Source organism: Amaranthus tricolor, chromosome 2 (assembly GCF_026212465.1).
Source record: "Amaranthus tricolor cultivar Red isolate AtriRed21 chromosome 2, ASM2621246v1, whole genome shotgun sequence".
Taxonomy (NCBI): domain Eukaryota; kingdom Viridiplantae; phylum Streptophyta; class Magnoliopsida; order Caryophyllales; family Amaranthaceae; genus Amaranthus; species Amaranthus tricolor.
This window is the reverse complement of record NC_080048.1, coordinates 9,888,889-9,912,689: the sequence shown is the minus strand read 5'-3', so window position 1 is coordinate 9,912,689 and position 23,801 is coordinate 9,888,889. Positions and strand designations below refer to the sequence as shown.

The following is a 23,801-nucleotide window of genomic DNA, read 5'->3' as shown; positions in this document are numbered from 1 at the left end:
AAGAAAACAAAACTATTAAAGTATAAAAATAAGAAACATAACTGATGTAAATGAGAAGATGTAATTGTAAAGTGATGAAGAAGAAAGAATGTAATATTTAGAATCCTCATGTTTAGAGTAAATATTTACCTAGTGAGATATAGGAGAAACGTTTCTCTCTCCCCTACCCCCAAGAAAAATATTGGTAATAATCTTCTTTCCCTCCATCCTCCTCAAAGTGTTGCATTCTCGTTTTTTCATCATTTGTACATATCTTCCTATTGAAATATATTTTGTATATTACTGTGTAAATATCTCACAGGATGGGGTTAAGATAATTTAGGAGTATTTTCTAATTTGGTTAAGGTTAATTTAAGAGTATTTCCTAATTTATCTTTTTGCCTAGTTTGTCTTTTCTAGGTCTTTCTTGTATCATATATAGAAAGACAGTGCATAATAAATGCAAGGCACTTTTTGGGTGTGCAATTAATTTCTACACTTCCACTACTTAGTTTTTCATTGTTGAACTTTTATTTCTATTTTAAATATTTATTTCTATTAGGCTGTAAGATTACAAGAATAAACAATAAAGAAATAAAAAAAAGAAAACAAAGTGAGTGGGATTCATGTTTAATCAAACAAAATTCACATAATTTTGATATTCTGGAGTTTTAACAAATAAATAGTGTTAAAACACTGCCAGTTTGTTAGGAACACACAGGACTTATATATCATCTTACATTATTTTATTTACAACCATTTTTTCATAAAAAAAAATCACTCAATTTTTAATGCAATTATTACATGTGACTCTTTTAGTCATTGCTATATGATAAACAATTCACACAAGAGAGCTAGCCACCTAATAATGAAGAAAAAGAGTAATAACGACATATATAATATAATGCCATAAAGGTGGTTATTTATACCAACTTTATTAATTAGCTAATGCTCTTGGTATTAGCTTGATAGCATCTAAACTACTAACACTATTTCCCTGCTTTTCAAGCCAAGCTCACTCTTCCTTCATTCTTTTCCAAACCAAAACAGTGCTAGAAAAGTGAGATTCTCTAATGGCTGATAAGGTGTATCCCATAAAAACAGTGGTATTGTTGGTTATGGAGAATCGATCTTTTGATCATATGTTAGGATGGATGAAGCAAATCAACCCGGATATTGATGGTGTAACGGGTCAGGAGTCCAACCCTTTAAACACTACGGATCCTAACTCTGCTCCTATCAACTTTGGGGATGGATCCGTTTATGTGGATCCAAACCCTGGTCATTCCTACCAAGATATCTATGAGCAGGTAATATATTACTTTCATGTTCATACAATTTCTCTTAAATTTAAAATTGTGCTGCATATTGTAGTATGAATGTTCACGGAAATTAACAAAAATAAAATTTTTTATATAGTTAATATATTATTTTATTAAATAATAAATTTGATGGATGAAAAGTGATGACCATAAATATTTAAAAAATATTAAAAATTAGTGGAAAAAAATATAGGAACTACAACTGTTAGAAAAATATTTTTATAAATTAACAGAAATATGTGGAGACCATGAACAATACTCCTTTCAATTCACTACTAATGTCTCGTTTGTTTTATGCACTCTATCCAACGTATTTATTTAATCCTTAATATTTTTAATTGTGCATAATTAAAAATTATGGAAAGTTGATATAATTAATCCTTGCATTGAGACAAATCAAATAAGATCTCATTTGACCATGTTTTAACTTATAGATTAATAATAAAATATAAATTAAGAGTAAGAGATGAATAGTATCCAAAAAGTAAATGGGACATTACCAGTGAATTGGAACGAGTATAAAAATATGAAAATGAAGTTAGTAGAAGGTGTGTGAGGACCAAAAGCATTATTAAAATATTAAAATAAGGATGAATAAAATTAATTATGTCTGAAATTTATTATATAAATAGAAAGATTATTTATAGAAACAAAAAATAAAACAACCCAAAATGATAAATAAGAACTTTTTAAGGAACGGAAGGGGTACTTCTCTCGTTCCTTAGACACAATTTGTTATTCAATCTAATTTTATATGTTGTGATTAATATGTAAGAATTTGATAGTCATCTTATTTAAATCATCTAATTGTATATATATACTTTAATAATATTATTTTCTTATATGTATTAGTTTTTATATATATAAAGGAAAAATAAAGTATTAAGTTGCTTAAGAAATATAGCAAGTATAAAGATATGGAGTATTAAGCTTATATCTTGTGTATGTATAGGGATAATTCGATTACAATATATGTTAAGTTAATTCTAAAATGTATTCTTATGGACTACAGATGTTCAAAACAGATTCGATGATTTGAGATTTATCCTGCCTCCTTCTAATCAAATTCAATTTAACTCGTCTTCAAAATAAATTAGAATAATCAATATGAACTGTCATTTTTAAACCGACCAAAACACATAACCTGAAGTAGATCAAATAATCCAAATAACAGCTCTATTATTGACACTTGATATTTTATCAAATATCATGTAGAAGTACAATTATCTACAATGTCGGTTTATGGTGATATGTTAGTGTGTGGTATAAATTAAAGGTATTAGTTTGAGGGTACACTTGATTTGGTTATCAGATCATTAAATTGTGATCTTCTAGTTTCGTTGACACTTTTACAATTTAATCCGTTTTGGAAAAGGTAAGAACACTCTCATTATTCTATACAAGATAGAATATAAGTGGGGTTTTTTTTTTCTTGAAAAATACTGATAAATTATACCTATTTTTTATTTTTTTACTTTAAAATTTTTACATTCTATCCGTTTAATCGAAATAATTAGTCGGAGTGAACTGATGCATGCAATGTAGCACAATGAAAGGAATCATGAGGAATTGGGAGAAGATACTCACCTTGTCATCTTGAAAAACATTCAAAAAGTATAGTGTAAAAATTTATGATGAAAATAAAAACTAGTAAATCTTAAGATCACTACCAAAGAAAGCAAGAGTGCAAATAAAATGTTATCGCTATTTCAACAAAAATTACTTTTTAAACGTTATAGTAATTATATAATTAATTGATGTCATGATGTGATAATTTATCAAAAAGAGAAAAAACAAAAGTATCAAATAAAAAATGTCAAAATGAGCTAGCATGGTAGATTGGTGGTCCACTTTCAATAGAGATGATTACTTGGGTGGACTAATATGGTATGCTCTATGTCTAACACACCTAAATTTTCAAATTCACCGCCTAATTAAGTATCACTTATCATGTGAAAATTTTCATACACACGCATTTGCATTTGTGTATGCATTTAAACTCATTCACATTTACTCATAGTTATAAGAATCTTGATTTTGATTTACGATTTTACGATCCAAAAATAAATGATCGATGCGGATCGTATGTAGGATCTTAAAGTTGGTAGGATCGTATGACCCCACTTATCTCAAGATTTTAGGAGGTTGAATCATAATACGATTTCACAATCCTATAATTCAACGATACAGTCCAACAAGAGTAGTTTCAATCGTAAAAATTCATCATATAATTAATATTTTTAATTTTTTTCAAAAGATTTTAATAAAATATATAAAATTGTTATATGGGGCGATGGGGGCATATATGAGACGGGTAAAATCTCATAACCACCAACTACTCACTACATATGACTTAAAAAACTTTTCATACTCATATTCACTCATTGCCCACCAAATTCATACTCAGGCAGATCCATCCTAATTGAGATGAATAAAATACAAAATCCGTATAATTTTACTGATTTATAATCCCTATTTGTGTGCAACCTTTTTTAAGTCTAAGTTGTACTCATTGTCAATTATTGTTTTTATAATTTACTTTATTTTATTAAAATAATTATATCATAATGAATGACGTAGGTTTGTTGATATTTAGCAGAGCAGCCCATCAAACTTGTGAGTAACTGAGTATGACTATTTATGACAAATTAAAATCGATTAAATTATTATCGTTTTTCTTTTTTCGTTCCCCTCATTGAATATCATTTGTTATGTTTTTTTGTCTTACTTATTTTACATTATTTTATTTTTGGACAATGATAAACAATTTTATTTTAATCTCTTCTATATAACTAATTTTTTTTTATTTCATCTACATACTTTGCTATATCTCTTCATTTATTATCAAATATCTACATTTTTCTCAAAAATTCTTCAGTTTCTCTTTACTACTAATTCATTGGAGATAGAGTGGTGATGAACTATGAAATTTATATGAGTTGTTTTCTTTTAACATATGTAAAATAACATATTGTTCACTAAAATGGTTTTTTATAGAGTACTAATTATCAAACTGATAAGATTTAGAGAGAATATAGAGAAAGTAAGATGAGTAAATATGTAAAAGGGATAAAGTTTTTTCTTAGAGAGACTATAGAGAAAGTAAGATGAGTAAATATGTAAAAGAGATAAAGTTTTTTCTCAGCTGTGCATTCAATATTACGTGAATCTGCGTATTTATAATAGATTGTACAAACAAATAGTTAATTACCATAGGTAAACTATTTGTAGGCATTCAGGTCTGCTATGTGAGAAAGCAGAGAATACTTTTGACTCGTAACACTTCCCCTTGAATGTTTTTTGAAATTAGTTAATTAATTTTTACATGGCAAATAAAAAACCTTAATCAAATAAAAGGGTACAATAATATTACAACATATCTTTTCTATACTATTTCATTAAAAACCTTTTAAGGAAAAACCTAATGCGAAAAACCCTGAACAAAGGTATAAACGAGTTCATTGAGTCTGATTGTCCCCCTTATTTCAACATATATTTTGGAGATGACACATTCTCATTTTATCTACAAGTTGTCCGAATTTCTATGATGGAAGGGAATTCGTGAAGAAGTCAACAAGATTTTCGTTTGATCGAACTTGTTTGACATTTATTTTTCTTTCCTTTTGAAGGTTATATGTGAAGAAAAGTTGGAGTTAGGTGTTTGATTCTAACGCATTTTATCAATCCTCTACAAAATTATTCAATACAAGTGATATTATCTTCATAAATTATACTTGGAGAATTGTTATTGTGCTTATCTCACATCCTTCTTAAATATGACCAAAAATGACCTAAACCAGAAACATTCTCCACTTGTTTCATAAAGGGCGATAAAAAATTCTGCATGATTTGATGATGTAGCAGTCAATGTTTGTTTTATGGATCTCTAAGATATTAGGATACCTCCATATGTGTACACATGTTCATTTGTGATTTAACTTTATGTGGGTCTGATATGTATCCACAATTTGTATATCCAACAAGAGTGGTATCTTGCTTTGATTGATAAAATAATCAAAGATGTTTAGTTCCTCGAAGGTAACACAATAAATGTTTTTTCTCGTTTGAATGTCTCTATGTTAGTTAATTTATATATCTATCAAATAAATTAATAGCGAAAGCAATATTGGGTCTTCTGTTATTGGTTAGATACATTAGAGATCCAATTGCACTTAAGTATGGCACTTCAGAGTCAAGAACCTCTTCCTCCTCTTCATAAGGTTGAAATGGATCATCTTTTGCATTTAATGATTGCACCGTCATTCGAAATCTTAGCGAAAGAGCTGTTCCAATATAAAATCGTTTTAGAACCTTTTTTGTATAGTTGGACTGATGAATAAAGATTTCACCTTATAAGTGCTTAATTTTTTATCTAAGGTAAAATTTGTTTCCTAAGATTTTTCATTTTAAATTCTTTCATCAGATATTTTGTGGTTTGCTCAACCTCTCTGGGAGTTCCAATGATATTTAAATCCACATAACTTCAGTTATAAAAAAATTTCTAACTGTGTTCATTTAATGAATGCAAAGGGATTGAATTGATCATTTATGAATTCTTTTGTCTTGAGATATCCACTAATACAATTGTACCAAATTCTTACAAATTGTTATAGCCCATAAAGGGACCTTTTCAGCTTTAGGGAAAACATTTCTCGTAATTTGTAATTTTCTTGTAATTTCAAACCTTTAAGTACTTTGATATAAACATCCGTATCAAGTGACCCCTATAAATATGCAGTGACAATATCCTTAAGTCACATTTACAACCCATTTGAGACCGTTAAACTTACCAGAAATCTTAGTATTTGCATCTATTATTGGTAAATATGTTTCCTCTTAATCAATCCCTGGCATTTAAGAAAAAACTTGTGTTACGAGTCGTATCTTATATTTAACCACTTTTTTTTTTCTCATTCCTTTCCTCACAAACATCCATTATAAGCGACTGGTTTTACACCATTTAGTGTTCTGGTAATTGTCTAAAACCATCTCGTTTTTCAAGTGACTTCAACTCTGCTTGAATTTTATCTTTGCATTTTGGCCAATCATTAATGTTACAACGGCATTATTCTATTGTTCTTGGTTCTACATTATTTTCATCAAGTGTTATATTAGTGGAAATATATAAGCTAATGTGTCAAAACTATAACATGCCTTCAATTTAGTTGCTTTTTAGTTGAAATGTAATTTATCAAACTTTAAATTTTGTTATTTTTTGAAATTTTCATTCGCATCCCCAATACATATTTCTTTAAACGTTAACAAAGTATTAATAATATTATTATTTGCCATTTTCATTCAACATTTTGGATTTTCTTTGTTTCAAATTTTTTCCACGCTATCGACTTGCAATAGATTCATATTCAATGACCTTGTTATCAATGGGAATTTCACTTCATGTAGGATCATTTGCTGCTGGAGTACATGCTTTTGTCACTTGCATTGTATCTACAAGTGCATTAGGCGATTTGTTTGCAATTTAGTGATTATGAATAATTTTTTGAGTTCTTGTTCACGTGCATTTGTTTATGGATCATATATTTTGAAGTGCATCTTATTCCATGTTAGATTTACCTCCTTCGTGTTTGGGTGTATTTTCACTACCCCAAAAGATAGAACTATTGTCTCATTAAAATGACAATCTGCAAATCAATCATTAAATAAATCACTAGTCATTGGTTTTTATATATTTTATGATTGATGGGAAATCAAATCCAACATAAATTCTTATCCTTCTTTGTTGGCCTATTTCTTTTTTACGTTGAATTGGTGCAATAAAAATATATACCTCATACCCAAATATTTTCAAATGCATATATTTGGTTCTCAACCTTTCACTAATTATTGTGGAGAATATTTATGTTACGCACTTGGTCTTAATCTTATCAATGATGATGCATGCATAAGCATGGCCTCAAGCAGATGAGGGCAATTTTGACCTCATTTATAATGGTCTTGCAATTTATTGAAGTCTTTTAATAAATGATTCAACTAGACAATTTTGTGTATCAACATAAGCCACTAGATGATGTACGTCAATCCTAATTGACATACAATTATCATAAAAAGTCTGGAATGTAAATTCTTCAACTTTGTCAAACCTTATTAACTTTATTTTATACTTTAGAATTTGGTTTTTAAATCTAAGATTTGAGCAAAAAATTTTGCAAATGCCATAATTCTCATTTATGTGGCTTATATCTAACGATCGTATTAAAACATCAATCAACACCATAAATTATCTAAATGGTCTAGAAGCAAGAATAATTGCACCACAAATATCTCTATGAATTTTTTCTAGAAACATAGAAGTTTCAGTAGCAGTTTTATTAGCAGAGGGTCTAATCATCAAGTTGCCTTGTGAACATACAGAACATAATAATTCATTTTGTTAGGGAATTCTGACTTTTCTCATTGTATGTCCAATTGAATTTTCAATTATTTTTTGCGTCATTCTAGTACTAGGATGACCCAATCAGTCATGCCACAAATTTATCATTTCTTTATTATCTAACTTTCAGTTAGACACCATGTTTATTTTAATTAGTCTTATATCAATATGATATAATCCTCATGAATATGCAGATAATTTTTCATGAACACATTTCTTACCGCATCTTTCAGATGGATGCATAAATATTCATTATGAATTTTATCATGGTTTCTAAATGATAACCATTTTGGCGGATATCTTTGAAACTTGTGAAATTTTGTCGAGATTCACTCGAATATAAAGCATTATTATTTACTAGTTTTGTCCTATTTGAAAGTATTAATTATATGAGCTTTCCCAAATCCTTTTTTTAGTTAGGTAGTTCTAGAGATTGGGTGATATCTATTTTCACCATCTTTAACTCAGAGAAATATTTTTTATATTTTAGGATAGTGTGAGTTGTTCCACTATTTAGGAGATATCATTATCTGAATCCATTTTCAAGTTGTTTCATATCTTATATTAAATAAATATATAATTTATGAAAAGAAAATTTCATCAATAAAGGAAAGTATCAAGACAAAAAATAATAATGCAACAATATAAAAGAAATATAGTTGAAATAAACATAAAAAACATCGTTAATTAAAATAATTTAGGTATCATTTTCTTCGTAATCTTTTTCATTTTCATCGCCATCTAAATATAGGTCTGAATGATCAATGTTAGGCATTGAGGTGCTTGCTTCTTTGAAGTTTGCTTCCACACATTTTTATTATTGTTATACGAAGCTTGATACAACTTCACCAAATGTTTGGCAGTGCGACATGTACGTGCCCAATGCCCAGTCACACCACATTTGTAACAAACATTTTCATTTCGATCTTGATGGTTATTTTTGTTATGATATCCATGCTTTTTCCCCTTTGAAAATTATAGTTGTAGCAGCTATATTGATAATTTGTGGAAAATGGTCCCTACCGCACCCTTAGAACTTTCTACCGTGTCCACTAAATTTTCAAGGACCTTGTCCTCGTTTTGATCCTCTCCTCTCCCTCAAAATTTTTGTATCCTCTACCGCAATTATCAAAATTTCCACGACCTTTATAATCAATAGTATGTGCTTCAGGCACATGTGTTTCTGTAGTATGTGTCTCACTGACTACCAGAGATCCAAGAGGTCTCATATTATGATTTTTCCAAACAGGATTATTGTGTTGTTCATCCAGTGATGATACTATAGTTAGATTTGAATATTGTTTAAATTTTTTTTTCCCTATATTGTTGGTTCAGAATAATTTTTAGGGGTTGAAAAGTAGATATACCAAGTTCAATCTTTTCTGCATTAGTTATGGGGTGCTCACAAAATTCAACATTAATGCAATTCTGTATAATGTTGAATTATATTCTTTGAGAGTTTTAAAATCCGAAAGTCTCAAAATTTTCCACTCGTGGTTCATAAAGATTAATACATTTCAACATTAATGCACTTCTGTATAATGGAAGAAACACCTTTTTATAGAGATTAAATCTTTCAACAAGGGAGTCTCATAAAGTTTTGAGATTATTTATAAATAAATATTCAGATTTGAGGCTATCATGTATGTGATGCTTTTAGATGACGAAGGCGTTAGCCATTTCTTGATTTATAGCAACCCTTATTTTGGTAGTTTGAGTTCCATCTTTAGTCATTGAATCTTTTTCTTTTACTTCTATTATGGTATGTTCAAGTTCTTGAGCTTCTAGATTTATGATCATGTTTTCATCAATTCTAAGAATTATTGTCCGATTAAGTCTAATACGTTGAATAGTCTTTTTGTAATGTCTACCATATTTGCTACATAATATAGTATTATTTTGTGAAGTATATGACAATATTATAATCCTTAAATTTAATATAGAATTTTATAATGATAAACCATATATTTAAAATTATGATATTTTATTTTATGATATTCTCCCCCCTTGATTTATTACTTTGAATTAGATATAGATGGTAAAAGTATAAAAAGTTAAGAACAAGAGAAAAAAATGAGCAATCAAAGAAAAAATGAACAAAAATATAGGCTACGAAAATCATGTGCATCTTGTTTCTTCTTCTTCAAAAAAAAAACTTTAACTTGTTCATAATTATTATAAATCCTAATGCCACAAAAAGATTAACAAAGCCATGATTAAGGAAATATATAATTTGAGTTTGGCCAAATTTTCTTTAATTTTAAAGGTATGCGAAGAGTAGTTAGATGAGTTAGTTTTTGGTGGGAGTACAATATCGATGGTTAAGACGGGGAGGAGAAGGCGATTTTTGATGTAAAGAAAAAAGGTGGAAGGATAAGAGGTGTGTTGTAAAAAACTTTGGATAATTCATTTTTTATAGATGGTTATCCCAAACTGTACAATATATTGTATTATTTATGATTTAATTAAAACAATACGTAAAGTGAAAATGTAAATGAAAAAAAAGCATTATATGTTAACGTATTAAATATGAAAAAAATGCACATGTAAGAGAAACATACGAGAGTGAAATGGAAAAAAAGTTAATACTAACCAAAATTAATGCGATAAAATCACAAAATATATTAGCCAGCAATATAAACATTACAAAAGCAAATAATGACAAAAGAAATAAAGTGTTCTTGCCATCCACAAAGGTGGCGTATTGTCCAATAAATTATTTAATGAGTTATTTGTCTTGCAACGTTTATTACGTGTTTCTCCTTCATCCTTTTTAGTTCTTTTATTACTTGATGTGTATTTTTGTTGTTGATGTTGTTTGAGCGTTATAGTTGTTTGTGTTGATGAATTATTTATAGGTCGTATTAGTGGGATATAAATTGGAGGTACTAGTGGATTATTAGTTGGTCTTACTCTGAATTACAAGTTGATGGTACGAGTTGGTTGTGTTGCGATTGATAACCCAATTTTTTTACTACATACCTCTTCTACCTTTACTCTTTACTTCAAAAATACTCTTTTTTCGTCCTCCACTAACCATCAATAATGTACTCCCACTACAAAAACAACCCATCTTCCTCCTCTTTTCACACCTTTAAAATTAAAGAAAATTTTGCCTAACTCAAATTATCTATCTCCCTAATTATGGTTTTGGTGATCCTTTTTGTAGCATTAGAACTGATAATAATTATGAACAAGCATATTTCATGAAGAAAAACAAAATGCACATGATTTTTTTGATATATATTTTTGTTCATTAGTGCATTTTGTATGATATATTATACTATTATATAATATGTATGTTATTTCTTACTCTCTTTAGCATTTTTCTTCTATAATTTTACTTTTTCTTTACCTGTTTAATTTTTCCCTTATTCTTAATTTTTTACTTTTATTAATGTCTACATTTGAGTCATAATAATAAGCCAAGGGGAGAATATCATAAAAAAAATATATTATGTAGCGAATATGGTAGATATTTAAATTATATTATGGTAGATATTTAAATATATTATGTAGCGAATATGGTAGATATCAAAATTATATATATATATATATATATATATATATATATATATATATATATATATATATATATATATATATATATATATATGTATATATATATATATATGTATATATATATATATATATATATATATATATATATATATATATATATATATATATATATATATGTATATATATATATATATATATATATATATATATATATATATATATATATATATATATATATATTATATTTGTATTAAATTCTATATTTAAATTAAAGGATCATCATATATTCATATATACTTACAATAAAAAATTATACATTATGTAGCGAATATGGTAGATATTACAAAAAATTACTAAACATATTAGACTTAACTGGATGAAAATTATTAGAATAGAAAGAAGGTATGTTCATGAATCTAAAAGCTCAAAGACCTGAACATACAGTAATAGAAGTAAAAGAAAAAAATTCAACGACTAAAGGTGGAACTTAAGCTACCAAAACAAAGGTAGCTACAAATCAAGAAAAAGCCAAAGCCTTAGTCCTCATAAGGTATCACATACATGATAGCCTCAAATTTGATTATTTATTTATATAAGATCTCAAAACTTTTATGGGACTCTCTTATTGAAAGATTTAATTACCATAAAAGGGTGCTTCTTCCATAAGCCAGCCATGAGTGGAAAATTTTGAAACTTTTAGATTTTAAATCTCTCTAATAGTATAATTCAACATTATACAGAATTGCATCATTATTGAAATTTTGTAAGCACTTAGTAACTGATGTCGAAATGATCGAACTCACTCTATCTAATTTTCATCCCATAAATATTATTTTGAACCAAAAATATAGGGAAAGAAATTTTGAACAATATTCAGATCTAAGTGTAGTACTGTCACTGGCTTAACAATACAATGATCTTATTTGAAAAAATCATAATATGAGGCCTCTTGGATCTCTGATAGTCCGTGGGACACATACTGTAGAAACACATGTACCTGAAGCACATGTTGTTGAATATAAAAGCTGTGGAAATATCGATAATCGTGGTAGAGGATGCAAAAATATCCAAGGGAGAGGAAGGGGGATCAGGACGAGGATAAGGTTGTAAAAATTTAAGTGGCCATGGCAGAAAGTTTAAGGGTGCGATATTGACCATTTTTAACAAATTATCAAAATAGTTGTTATAACTGTGATTTTCGAAAGGAAAAGCAACATGAATATCATTACAAAAATAACCACCAAGATCGAAAAGAAAGTGTTTGTTACAAATATGGCCTGAGTAGGCATTAGACACGTATATGTTGTACTGCCAAACATTTGGTAGAGCTCTATCAAGCTTTCCATAACAATAAAAAAAATAGGTGCGAAAGTAAACTTCAATGAAGCAAGCACCTCAATGCCTAACATTGATCTTTCAAATTTATATTTAAAAAAGATAATGAAGAAAATGATATTTAAATTATTGGAAAATTTCATGTGGTAACCTTGAATTTTTGGCTTTTTCCACATGGTAAACAAACCTTTTTCTAAATCTACATGGCGACCAAAACCTTAAAATTTTTCCATGTGGTGGACAAAAGGAATATTTTTTTGTTAACTTTACGCTATTTTTACCCAACGTAATGATTTTTTTCAGAAAAGCAAACATCATAATCACCCTAATTGACCACTGATTTTGATATTCAGCTGAAATAAATACTTCATTTAACCAAACACTAAACATTTTGACCACCACATGGAAAAGTTAAAAGTTCAATGTCACCATGTGGATTTAAAAAAAAACATTTGTGAAAAAGCCAAAAACTCAGGGTCACCATGTGGAATTTCCCTAAATTATTCTAATTAACAATGGTTTCATTTTTATTTCAACTGTATTTTTTTTATTGATGCATTTTTATTTTATGTATTGATGTTTTCCTTCATCAATGAATTTTTTTTTTCGTAAATTATACATTTATTTAATATAAAGATATTCATCAATTGGAAAATGGATTCATGTATTAATGTCTTCTAGATAGTAGTGTAACTCACACTATCCTAAAACATTAAGAATATATTTTCGAGTTGAAGATGGTGATATCATATGTCACCACAATCTTCTGAACTACTAAGATAAATGAAGGATCTGGAAAAACTAACTTAATTGATACTTTTAAAAGATCTTGTTCTTCTTCTCCTTATTTTACCGATATTCTTCAATTTCGCAATCTAACATGGTATCAGAGCTTCGATCACGATTATGGACGTAATTCGCAACAAAATGCAAATTTTGATTTGCTGGAACTTCCATTACTTTCCAATTTCTCAATTAATCAAGCTTTGGTTCCTTGATTTATGCTCTTGATTCTTGCGACAGTTAATTCGGTCGATTTCTTGTATTTTGGTTGCTAGAAAATTGCATTTCCTTTTTTTTCTATTCGTGATTGCTGCTCCATTTTTTGCTGTTTCTTGCTTGTTTCTTTTCTTCCTTTTCTCTCTTTCTCAATCAATTACAAATTCCTTAATTGCATGATGCCTTCTCAAGATACAGTTCTTGATCCTAATCTTGATTCTAGTAGTGTGTATTATCTACATCCATCCGATCATACTGGTTTGAAGTTTGTGTCCTCTCTTTTGATGTAACTGGTTTTACTGACTAGAAGCGACCGATGATTCTTGCACTGACATCAAAGAACAAAATATCTTTTGTGGACGGAACTCTCACTAGACCTTTTGCTGATGATACATCTCATAAGACATGGATTAGGTGCAATAATATGGTGATAGGATGGATAATTTCCAATATCAGTACTCTTATTGGAAGGGGTGTGCACAATTTACAAACAACAAGGGAAATTTGGATAGATAAATGAGAGCTTTGCTTTTGTGATAGATAAAAGAAGGTTTTCTGATAAGTCATCGTTTGCAAAATCAAATGATACTCGTGGAAGATATGAAAGGCATAAAAAGTCCTGGTCAGAAAGGTCACAATCAGGTGGAGGACGAAATTCTAGAAATAAGAGAACAACATTTTTTTGTGATCATTGTAAGAGGAATAGTCATACCATATATAGATGCTACAAGCTCCATGGATATCCTGCTGATTACTAGAATACTTAGAACAAGAGGCACGCCAATGCTGTGCATTTTAGTGAAGGCAATACTCCTACTAGTTTCACCCCTGAGTAGTACAATCAATTACTTAATTTGATCAAACGAGAAACTGAAGACACCCCTGAGTTGTCACATGAAATAACTCTCCATAACGTCTTATATGTCCAAGATTTTTTTTTTAATTTGATCTCAGTGAATAGACTTGTTCAAGATCTTGGTTGTTCTATAGTTTTTAACACCAATGGTCGTGTTCTTTAGGGCCCTTCAATGAGAAGGCCTTTAGTTCTTGGTGATCTCTCTCAAGGTCTATGCTACACCTCTTCTTAGACGCCTTCTCGTGATGCTTCACCTATGAGTACATCTCATGAAACATGTGTAAATAGTTGCAAAAGTGGCAATAAGACCACGAATGCTGCTAAGCTGTGGCACCTACGATTCGGACGTGTTCTGTTTAGAGAATTACAACACATTGATTGATCCTTATACATTTCTGATATTTTTGAGTATATTCCTTGTACTATTTGTCAACGTACTAGACAATGTAGACTCTCATTTACTCACAGTGAAATCAAGACTAATAAAGTTTTTCAGCTTTTACACATAGACATTTGGGGTCCATAAAAACATGTCACTCATAATGGTTGCTCTAAATTTCTTACTATTGTTAATGATTATAGTAGAGCTACATGGACTTATTTGATGAAACACAAGAGTGATTGTGTTTCTACTTTACATACTTTTCTAGCTTATGTGCATTCTCAGTTTGATTCATCTGTGAAAATTATTCGAAGTGACAATGCGAAAGAACTATGTGAAGGGGACATTTTAAAATTGTACAATGGTGTAGTTGAAAGAATGGAGTAGTTGAAAGAAAGCATCGACATTTGCTTGAAACTGCTAAAGCCCTCTTTTTTCAGTCTAATCTGCCTATTAGATTTTGGGAGGAATGTGTTCAGAGTGCTACATACTTGATCAACAGGCTGCCCCTACCCAACCTCAATTATCAAAGTTCCTATGCCCAATTATTTGGCTCTACACCCGATTATTCTCATTTGAAAGTCTTTGGATGTTTGTGCTTCACCTACACATTGAAACAAGGTAGATGAAAACTAGATTCTCGAGCTCATCCTTGTGTTTTTGTTGGTTATCCTTTTGCACAAAAGGGTATATAGTGTATGACTTGGTATCTAAAAAGGTTCTTCTTACTAGGGACTTAGTGTTTCATGAATGGCACTTCCCATTCCATTTTGCCTCTTCTTCACAAACCAAACCACTCCCGTTTTTCTTACCAGTTTCTACACCACCATCAAACTTTATACCCAACTCGTTTGATGATTCTTTTCTGCCCACCATAACCTCATAAAATCCTACTCCTCCTCCCTCTCCTTGTACTATACCTACACCACACATCCCTATAGATCCTTCTCCCTTTACCCTCATGGACCTTACTGTCCTACTTCTTTCTCTTCCCCACCAATCCGAGCCTCTACCCACAAACCATCATCTTATCTTAAAGATTTTGTTTGTTAAGCTTCCATAAAACTCACATTGGTGCAATTTTGTTTGTTATAATTCACTCCCTCTCTCTCACAGAAGTCTTCTTGTTCAACAATCTTCTCTTGTTAAACCTCACACTTATTCTCAAGCTATTAAAGATCCCAAATGGATTGCAGCTATGGATTCTGAACTTAAGGCTTTACAGGCCAATGATACTTGGTTTTTTGTTCCATTACCCCATAGTAAAAAGGCTATGGATTCTACTTCTTTTATGGAATGGACTTCATGGACAAGTCAGCAAGATTTTTGTTTGATTGAATCTGGTATGCATCTAGTTTTTCCAACTTGGAGGTCATGTGTGAGGGAACATTTTAATGTTGGGTGTTTTTTCTAAATCCTTGTATGAAGGCTTCACTAACTTGTGCAATACAAGCGATATAGTCTTCATAAATTATAGTTGGAGAATTTGTAATCTTATTCAATCCACGTTGTTTTAATGAGATACATTCTCCACTTGTTTCATAAAAGTCATCAATTCTGCATGATTTGATGATGTAGTAGTCAAGATCTGTTTTGTAGATCTCCTTGATATTGTGGTACCTTTATATGTGAATACATATCAATTTTTTGATTTGTGTTTATATTAGTCTGTTAAGTATCCAACATTTACGTATTAAACTGTTTGATTGATAAAATAATCCTAAATCTTTAATTTATCGAAGGTAACACAACAAATATTTTAACATATTTGATTGTTTCTTTGTTGCTGAATAGTTGTGTCTAGGTAATAATCTCGTCTTGTATTATTGCCTAGATACATCAGAGCTGTAATTGCGCTTAAGTATAGTACATCAAGGCCAAGAACCTCTTCATCCTAATTACAATGTTGAAATAGGTCATGCTTTGCATTTAATAATTGTACTATCATTAGGAAGTTTAGTGGATGAGCTTTGTCCATATAAAATCCCTTTAAATATCTTTAGGAAATTCCATGTGGTAACTCTGAATTTTCGACTTATTCAAGTGGTAGACAAACTTTATTTAAATCCACGTGATGACCTTGACCTTCCAATTTTCTACGTGGTAGACAAAGGATGTCTTTTTTGTTAACTTTATGCTATTTTTACCTAAAGTAATGACCTTTTTTCAAAAAACAAACGTCGTGATCATCCTAATTGATCACATATTTATAAATTCAGTCGAGATAAATACTTAATTTAACCAAAAACTTAATACTTTGACTGCCAAATGGAAAAGTTAGAATCTCAAGGTCACCACGCAGATTTTAAAAAACATTTGTGGAAAAGTCAAAAGCTAAGGGTCACCACATGAAAATTTTCAATATCTTTTTAATATAGTATTGGTGCAAAACAAATTCCACCGTTTAAGTGTTTATTTGTAATACAAGGCCAAATTTAATTTCAATGATCTTTCATCTTCTTTTTTTTAGTTGGTTCTAGCTCTTTTGGAGTTCTGATGGTATTTAAATCATCAACATGAACTACAATTATAGAAAATTCTAATTGATTTCGTTTAATGAATACATAACTTATTAGTTGGTCATTTTCGAATCCTTATATAAAGAGATAATCACTAAGACAATTGTACCATAGTTTTTCATATTGTTTCTGAAAATGATGCTATATTAAAGTTCAAACAACGTGTTTTAAACTCCAATATCACCAAGATTGAGTGTATGAAGTCATGTGATGAACAAATTACACTTTTAATGAAAAACAATGTTTATAAGAGAAAATAATGCAATAAAATAACACAAATATTTAATGAGGTTCACCCAATTAAGGCTACGTCCTCTGGTGTGTAGTATCTCACTTATATTATCACAGAGGAGTTCAAAGAACTATCAAATAGAGAATTACTATGGAGAAGAGATTAGGCTTGTGTTTAGGCTTAGGGATTTTTGTGGATGTGTTTGATGAGCATATGAGACCTCTATTTGTAGAGATGATTACATTAATGAGTATTGCATAGTTAATACAAGGGATTAATTCCATAATAAACAGCTCCAAAGAACACCAAGAGCCAAAAATTGAATCCAATGCTCGATCAAGGCAATACTTCATTACTTGGATGCCTCGTACAAGAATTTTCACTCTTTAGTCTTCTCATTAACTATCATTCATCATGCCATGATTCTTATGTTTAAGTCAGTCCTTAAATCACTCAGCCATTTAATCCATTCATGGGATTCTCTCTCTATGTTCACATAATGCATAAAATTTATTTGGCGCACTCAAATCACCATTAACACTAACAATCTCCACCTTGACTTGTGTTCACCCAAGTCAAATATATTCTCTAATTCACTCTATCATAATATAACAACTTACACAACATCATACTCAAAATAAAATAAAAACAAAAACAACACATGTGCACAAACAAAGCACATGTACTAAAATGCCCTCAAAGGGCTCACAAGAGTATGAAATTTTAATTACCAATCAAGTCCATACATCCCATGGACTTATTGGGTTATGTTGGAATTATTCTCTATGTTTCATTACTCAAAGAAGTATCATCATCATCTTCATGCTTAGTTGAAATAGTGGACACACAAGCCGAACTAATTAAGGTTGAACCCACTAACTTATGCAAGCCTTCATCAATGGATCCTTTCAAGAATTGGTTATTTAAAGTCAAAATTTAGCCTTACTGATTATTAAAGAGAGATAACGTTTTTACTCATATGTGAAGTATTTATTAAATTGATTATTTAAAGTAAAAATTTTGCCTTATATATTGATTTTGGCATTCACAATGGTATAAAAGCATTTAAAGCTTCTCTTTCAAAAAAACAAAGTGAAATTTCATATGGTAATCTTGAATTTTCGGTTTTTCTATATGGTAGATAAAAGGAAAGTTTTTTTTTTGGTTAATTTTAAGTTATTTTTACACAATGTAATGACAATTTATCAAAAATAAACGTCTTGATCACCCAAATTGACAACATATTTCGAAATCTAGTCGAAATAAGTACTTTATTCAGCCAAAAATTAAACATTTTGTCACCATATAAAAAAGTTGGAAGTTCAAGATCACTACGTGATTTTAAAAAAAACATTTAGTAGAAAGCCAAAAACTCAAGGTTACCACGTAAAATAAAAAAATTTAGTATTTAAAGCTTTTCATAACATATTTTATCTTTTTATTTGTAGTGGGTTGTTTACATGAATTATATTTTTAATGAAGTTCAAATTAAAACCTTTTTATTTAATTAGTATCAAACTTCCTATAATTATGTCCATTTCTAACATTGATGAGCAGATATATGGTGAACCATGGAGCCAAGAATCATTGGATAAGAAATCGGGTCCATCAATGCAAGGATTTGCCCAGAACGCGAACCGAATCCAAAATGGGATGGCTGAAACCGTGATGAACGGGTTCAAACCAGAATTGGTACCCGTTTATAAGGAGTTAGTGAACCAATTTGGTGTATGTGATAGGTGGTTTGCTTCGATTCCAGCATCTACACAACCAAATAGGTTGTTTGTGCACTCCGCAACATCTCATGGTTTAATTGGGAATGATAGCAAGAAATTAAATGCAGGAATGCCTCAAAAGACCATTTTTGATTCATTGCAGGAATCTGGTCATAGTTTTGGTATTTACTATCAATCTGCACCATCCACCCTTTATTACAAGTAAGTATACACATCCTCTATCCCATTATATTAGGGCATAGGACCCTAATGAACATGAACACACAAGGATAAGTAAGCTCAAATGTTTGTTCAAGGGTTATGTGAAGGATGGAATATGTTCCAAATAGAGGTGTTCAAAACAGATCAGGTGATCTGATATTCATCGGACCTTAAAACCGCACCTGATTATATCCGACTTAAAAACTTTATTTACAATTTATAAAACCAATGTAGACACAAGACTTGATTTTTAACCGATCTGAAACACTTGTCCTAAAATAGAATTGATTTTGAATAACATTACCATTGAACAAACCTTGGAGCCTTCTTAGCCTTATATGACACTTTGTTATTCAAGTTCATAGGATTAGTGAAACGTTCTTAATTTGTTTTTGACAAGTCATTTTTTGTTGATTGTAAAACTAATTAATAATTTGAATACTACGAATTCAAGTTCATTCAAGCTCACAATCAACTATCATTTATATTTTCCATTGAAAAATAGCTTTCATGAAGAATAACTTTTTCGGTGTATCAAACACACAATTGTGTCAAAGTAATCAAAATACACTAAAGGAAAAAGGGTTAGTAGATGTAATATATGGGGTGTATGGGTGGTGCAGGAACCTTAGGAAGTTGAAATATATGACAAAATTTCACCCATTTGATGTATCATTCAAGCTCCATTGCAAGCAAGGAAAGCTACCCAACTATGTGGTGATTGAGCCAAGATACTTTGACCTGATAGCTTTGCCAGGGAATGATGATCATCCATCCCATGATGTATCAACTGGTCAGAGATTTGTCAAGGAAGTTTATGAAGCATTAAGATCAAGTCCTCAATGGAATGAGATGTTGTTCATAATCATATATGATGAACATGGTGGATTTTTTGATCATGTACCAACTCCTACACATGGGATTCCTAATCCAGATGATATTGTTGGTCCTGCTCCTTATAATTTCAACTTTGATCGTCTTGGTGTTAGGGTTCCTGCCATGTTTATCTCTCCTTGGATTGAACCTGGAACCGGTAAACATTTTTTTTTCCAATTAATTTAGACATTAAAGTTTTAATCGGTGATCCGCCTTTTGGCTAGTAATTGATTTGCTTTATTTTGATTTTTTGTTTTTAACTTATTGGTTAGTCAAAAATCAAAATGTATCGTAAATGACTTTTAGTTTAGTTGAAAAAGGCTAGCTAATTTTAATCAAAGATAAAAATATTTCTTTTAGACATATTCACCTACTTTTTCTATAATAAAAAATTAATAATATCTAATTTTAGTAAACATTTTCATGAAAATCTAATTTATACAAACAACAAAAACATAATGTTATAAGCTTGTCGAAAGTCCACCAAATGAGTCAACAAACCAATAACCAATTACAAAATACCTCCATTTTGTTGGTATTTTGGATAATGTGAAAACTCATTTTCAAGCATCATCAATAAAATATACTAATGAAAAAACGACTTAAGACATGTATTACACTAAACTTTTCCACCTTTTTTCTATCATTAACAGCTTTTGATTTTGACTTTATATTTAAGGAAATAATTAACTCATTAAAACATGCAATATTTGTTAATTGATTATAACTATATGTGATGATTTATTAAAATACTATATTTTCTTATATAAATCAAAAAAATCTTTTTTTTTTATCTTAGGTAATAAATCATTATCACATAATAAATAAGCTAACTAATTTGATTATTTTTCAACTAAATCCTCCATCCTATATATCATGGTTTAAGACTTTGAAATTTTATTTGTCTTAATTATCAATAATTAGTATGAGTATATGTTTTAATATTATTGTATAATAAATTATTTATTCACTTTGATAATGATAATATCATAACAAATACAAAGATTTAATAATTAAATTTTGGTTGTGAATGAATTAATTTTATAAGATTATATTTATATTAGCAAATATTTATAGTATCCGTGCTTTACACGGGAATCTATCTAGTACACTAATAATAATAATAATTATTATAATGTATATTTTATTTTGAAATTATATTTGGTATAGAAATAATTTTGATGAATGGAATATGTAGTGGTACACGAACCATCAGGACCACAACCAACATCACAATACGAGCATTCCTCAATCCCAGCAACTCTTAAGAAGATTTTCAATTTGAAAGACTTCCTTACCAAAAGAGATGCATGGGCTGGCACTTTTGAAGATGTCTTAAACAGAAGTGCTCCGAGAACCGACTGTCCAGGTATTTAATTTCTGCAATTCAAATAATTTATCATTAACTATTAATAATAATAATCCATTAAACAAATTCTTACAATATGTTTGATGTAGTGACACTACCTGAGCCAATGAGACTGAGAGATTTTGAGGCTCAAGAACATAAAAAGCTGTCAGATTTCCAAGAAGACATTGTACAATTAGCAGCAATTTTAAAAGGACACCAGAAGGCGGATTTCGAAGAAATGACAGTGGCTGAAGCTGCTAAGTACACTGATGAAGCCTTCCAGGTTTTCATGGAAGAGTGCGTGAAAGCCCACAAAAATGGCGCTGCTGAAGACCATGTAGTTGTCATACAAAGTACTGAACAAGAGATGGATCATAGTGATAATAAGGCTGATGTTAAACCCAAATCTTTCTTTCAAAAGTTAATCTCCTGCTCTGGTTGGTAATAACTTTATTACTTTCTATTTAATAAGTGTGATTAAATTAATTTATGTTGTTTATGTATTGATTTGAATTTACTTTTGTTGCAAAGTATGATCGAATATATTGCACGTTTGTAAATACTGGTTTTGATTGTTTTAAAATGTTTTCCAACTGTTAAGAATTAGGGAAAATGTAAGGAGAAAGTGTATTAGATAATTTAATATGTACCATTGTAATACTGGTATTCTTTACATGCAATAACAATGCAGAAGTCGTGTATTTATTGTTAGATTGTGGAATTGAAGAATATCAGTAAATTAAGGAGAGGAAGAACAAGATTATTTCATTGATTGACTATGTACAAGTAGAGCATAATCCATGGTTAATGGAGCTTCTTGCTTGAAGGGTTTCTATGAGAGAGAAACAGGAGAGAGAAGAGAATCTAAAAAAGAAAAATCAGCTATACAAGGGCAACTAATTGCTGTATATATACAAGTAATTATTTAATGTAACAACGTGGCAACTTCACTATATTTCCACATCCCCCCGCAAGCATGGGGTGGGTGAAGCCAAACCAATCTTGGAAAGTAACAGACGAAAATGAGCTGACGGTAGAATCTTTGTAAAGGCATCGGCAAGTTGAGATTGAGTAGGAAGGTATGTAAGCTGAATTAAGCGTTCAAGCACCTTATCACGTGTGAAATGGCAATCCACCTCTATATGCTTGTTGCGATCATGAAAGACGGGATTCTTGGCGATGTGAAGTGCGGGTTGATTATCACAATGTAAAGTGACGGGTTTTAAATTGACAAGACCCATTTCCTCGACTAATCGAACCAACCAAGTAATTTCAGAAGATGTGGCAGCCATAGCACGATATTCAGCTTCAGAAGAAGACCCAGAGACAGTTGGTTGCTTCTTAGAACGCCAACTGATTGGGGATTGACCCAAGAGAATAACAAAACCAGTCACTGATCTGCGTGAGTCAGGGCAAGAAGCTCAATCAGAATCCGAGAATGCTTGCAATGTGAGCTGATTAGTGGCATGCATGACAATGCCTTGGCCAAGAGTGGAATGTACATAATGCATAGTATGTTTAAGAGCTTCATAATGTGCTTCACGAGGCTGTTGCATGAACTGGCTTAACAATTGGACAGTATAAGAAAGATCGAGACGAGTGTGAGTCAAAAAGTTGAGTTTTCCAACTAGAGAGCTGTGTGTATCGGATCACTGTATAGAGGACCAGTAGAAGAAAGTTTGAGATTAAGAGGAAGAGGAGTGACCACAGTTTTGAAGTCAGTTAGGCCACTGGCAGTAAGCAAGTCAGAACTGAACTTGCTTCGAGTGAGGACAATACCAAATGAGAGGTAGCCAACCTCAATACCCAAAAAATAATGGGGTTTGCCCAGATCCTTAATGCTGAATGTAACATGTTGATGGTCCTTGAGAGCTTTAATACTGACAAAATCATCTCCAGTAAGGATAATATCATCGACATAAACTGTAGCAAAGGCGACTAAGGAACTAGAATGCTTAATGAATAATGAAGCATCATGCTCACTTTGAGAGAAACCTTGATGATGTAAGACAATGACTAACTTGGCAAATCATTGGCGAGATGCTTGTTTGAGACCGTAAAGCGACTTTTGCAACTTACAGACAACATTGTCACTAGTTA

At 30.4% G+C, this 23,801-nt stretch overlaps 1 protein-coding gene across 1 annotated transcript; it reads left to right on the top strand.

The window, feature by feature from the left end:
* Positions 1–796: 796 nt before the first annotated feature.
* Positions 797–23,784, top strand: LOC130806855 (non-specific phospholipase C4-like). The gene is made up of 5 exons (XM_057672077.1): positions 797–1,289; positions 19,095–19,474; positions 20,098–20,507; positions 21,549–21,719; positions 21,809–23,784. Exons 1-5 carry the CDS (start codon positions 1,053–1,055, stop codon positions 22,144–22,146), a joined length of 1,536 nt encoding a protein of 511 aa, XP_057528060.1. The 5' UTR covers positions 797–1,052; the 3' UTR covers positions 22,147–23,784.
* Positions 23,785–23,801: the final 17 nt, after the last annotated feature.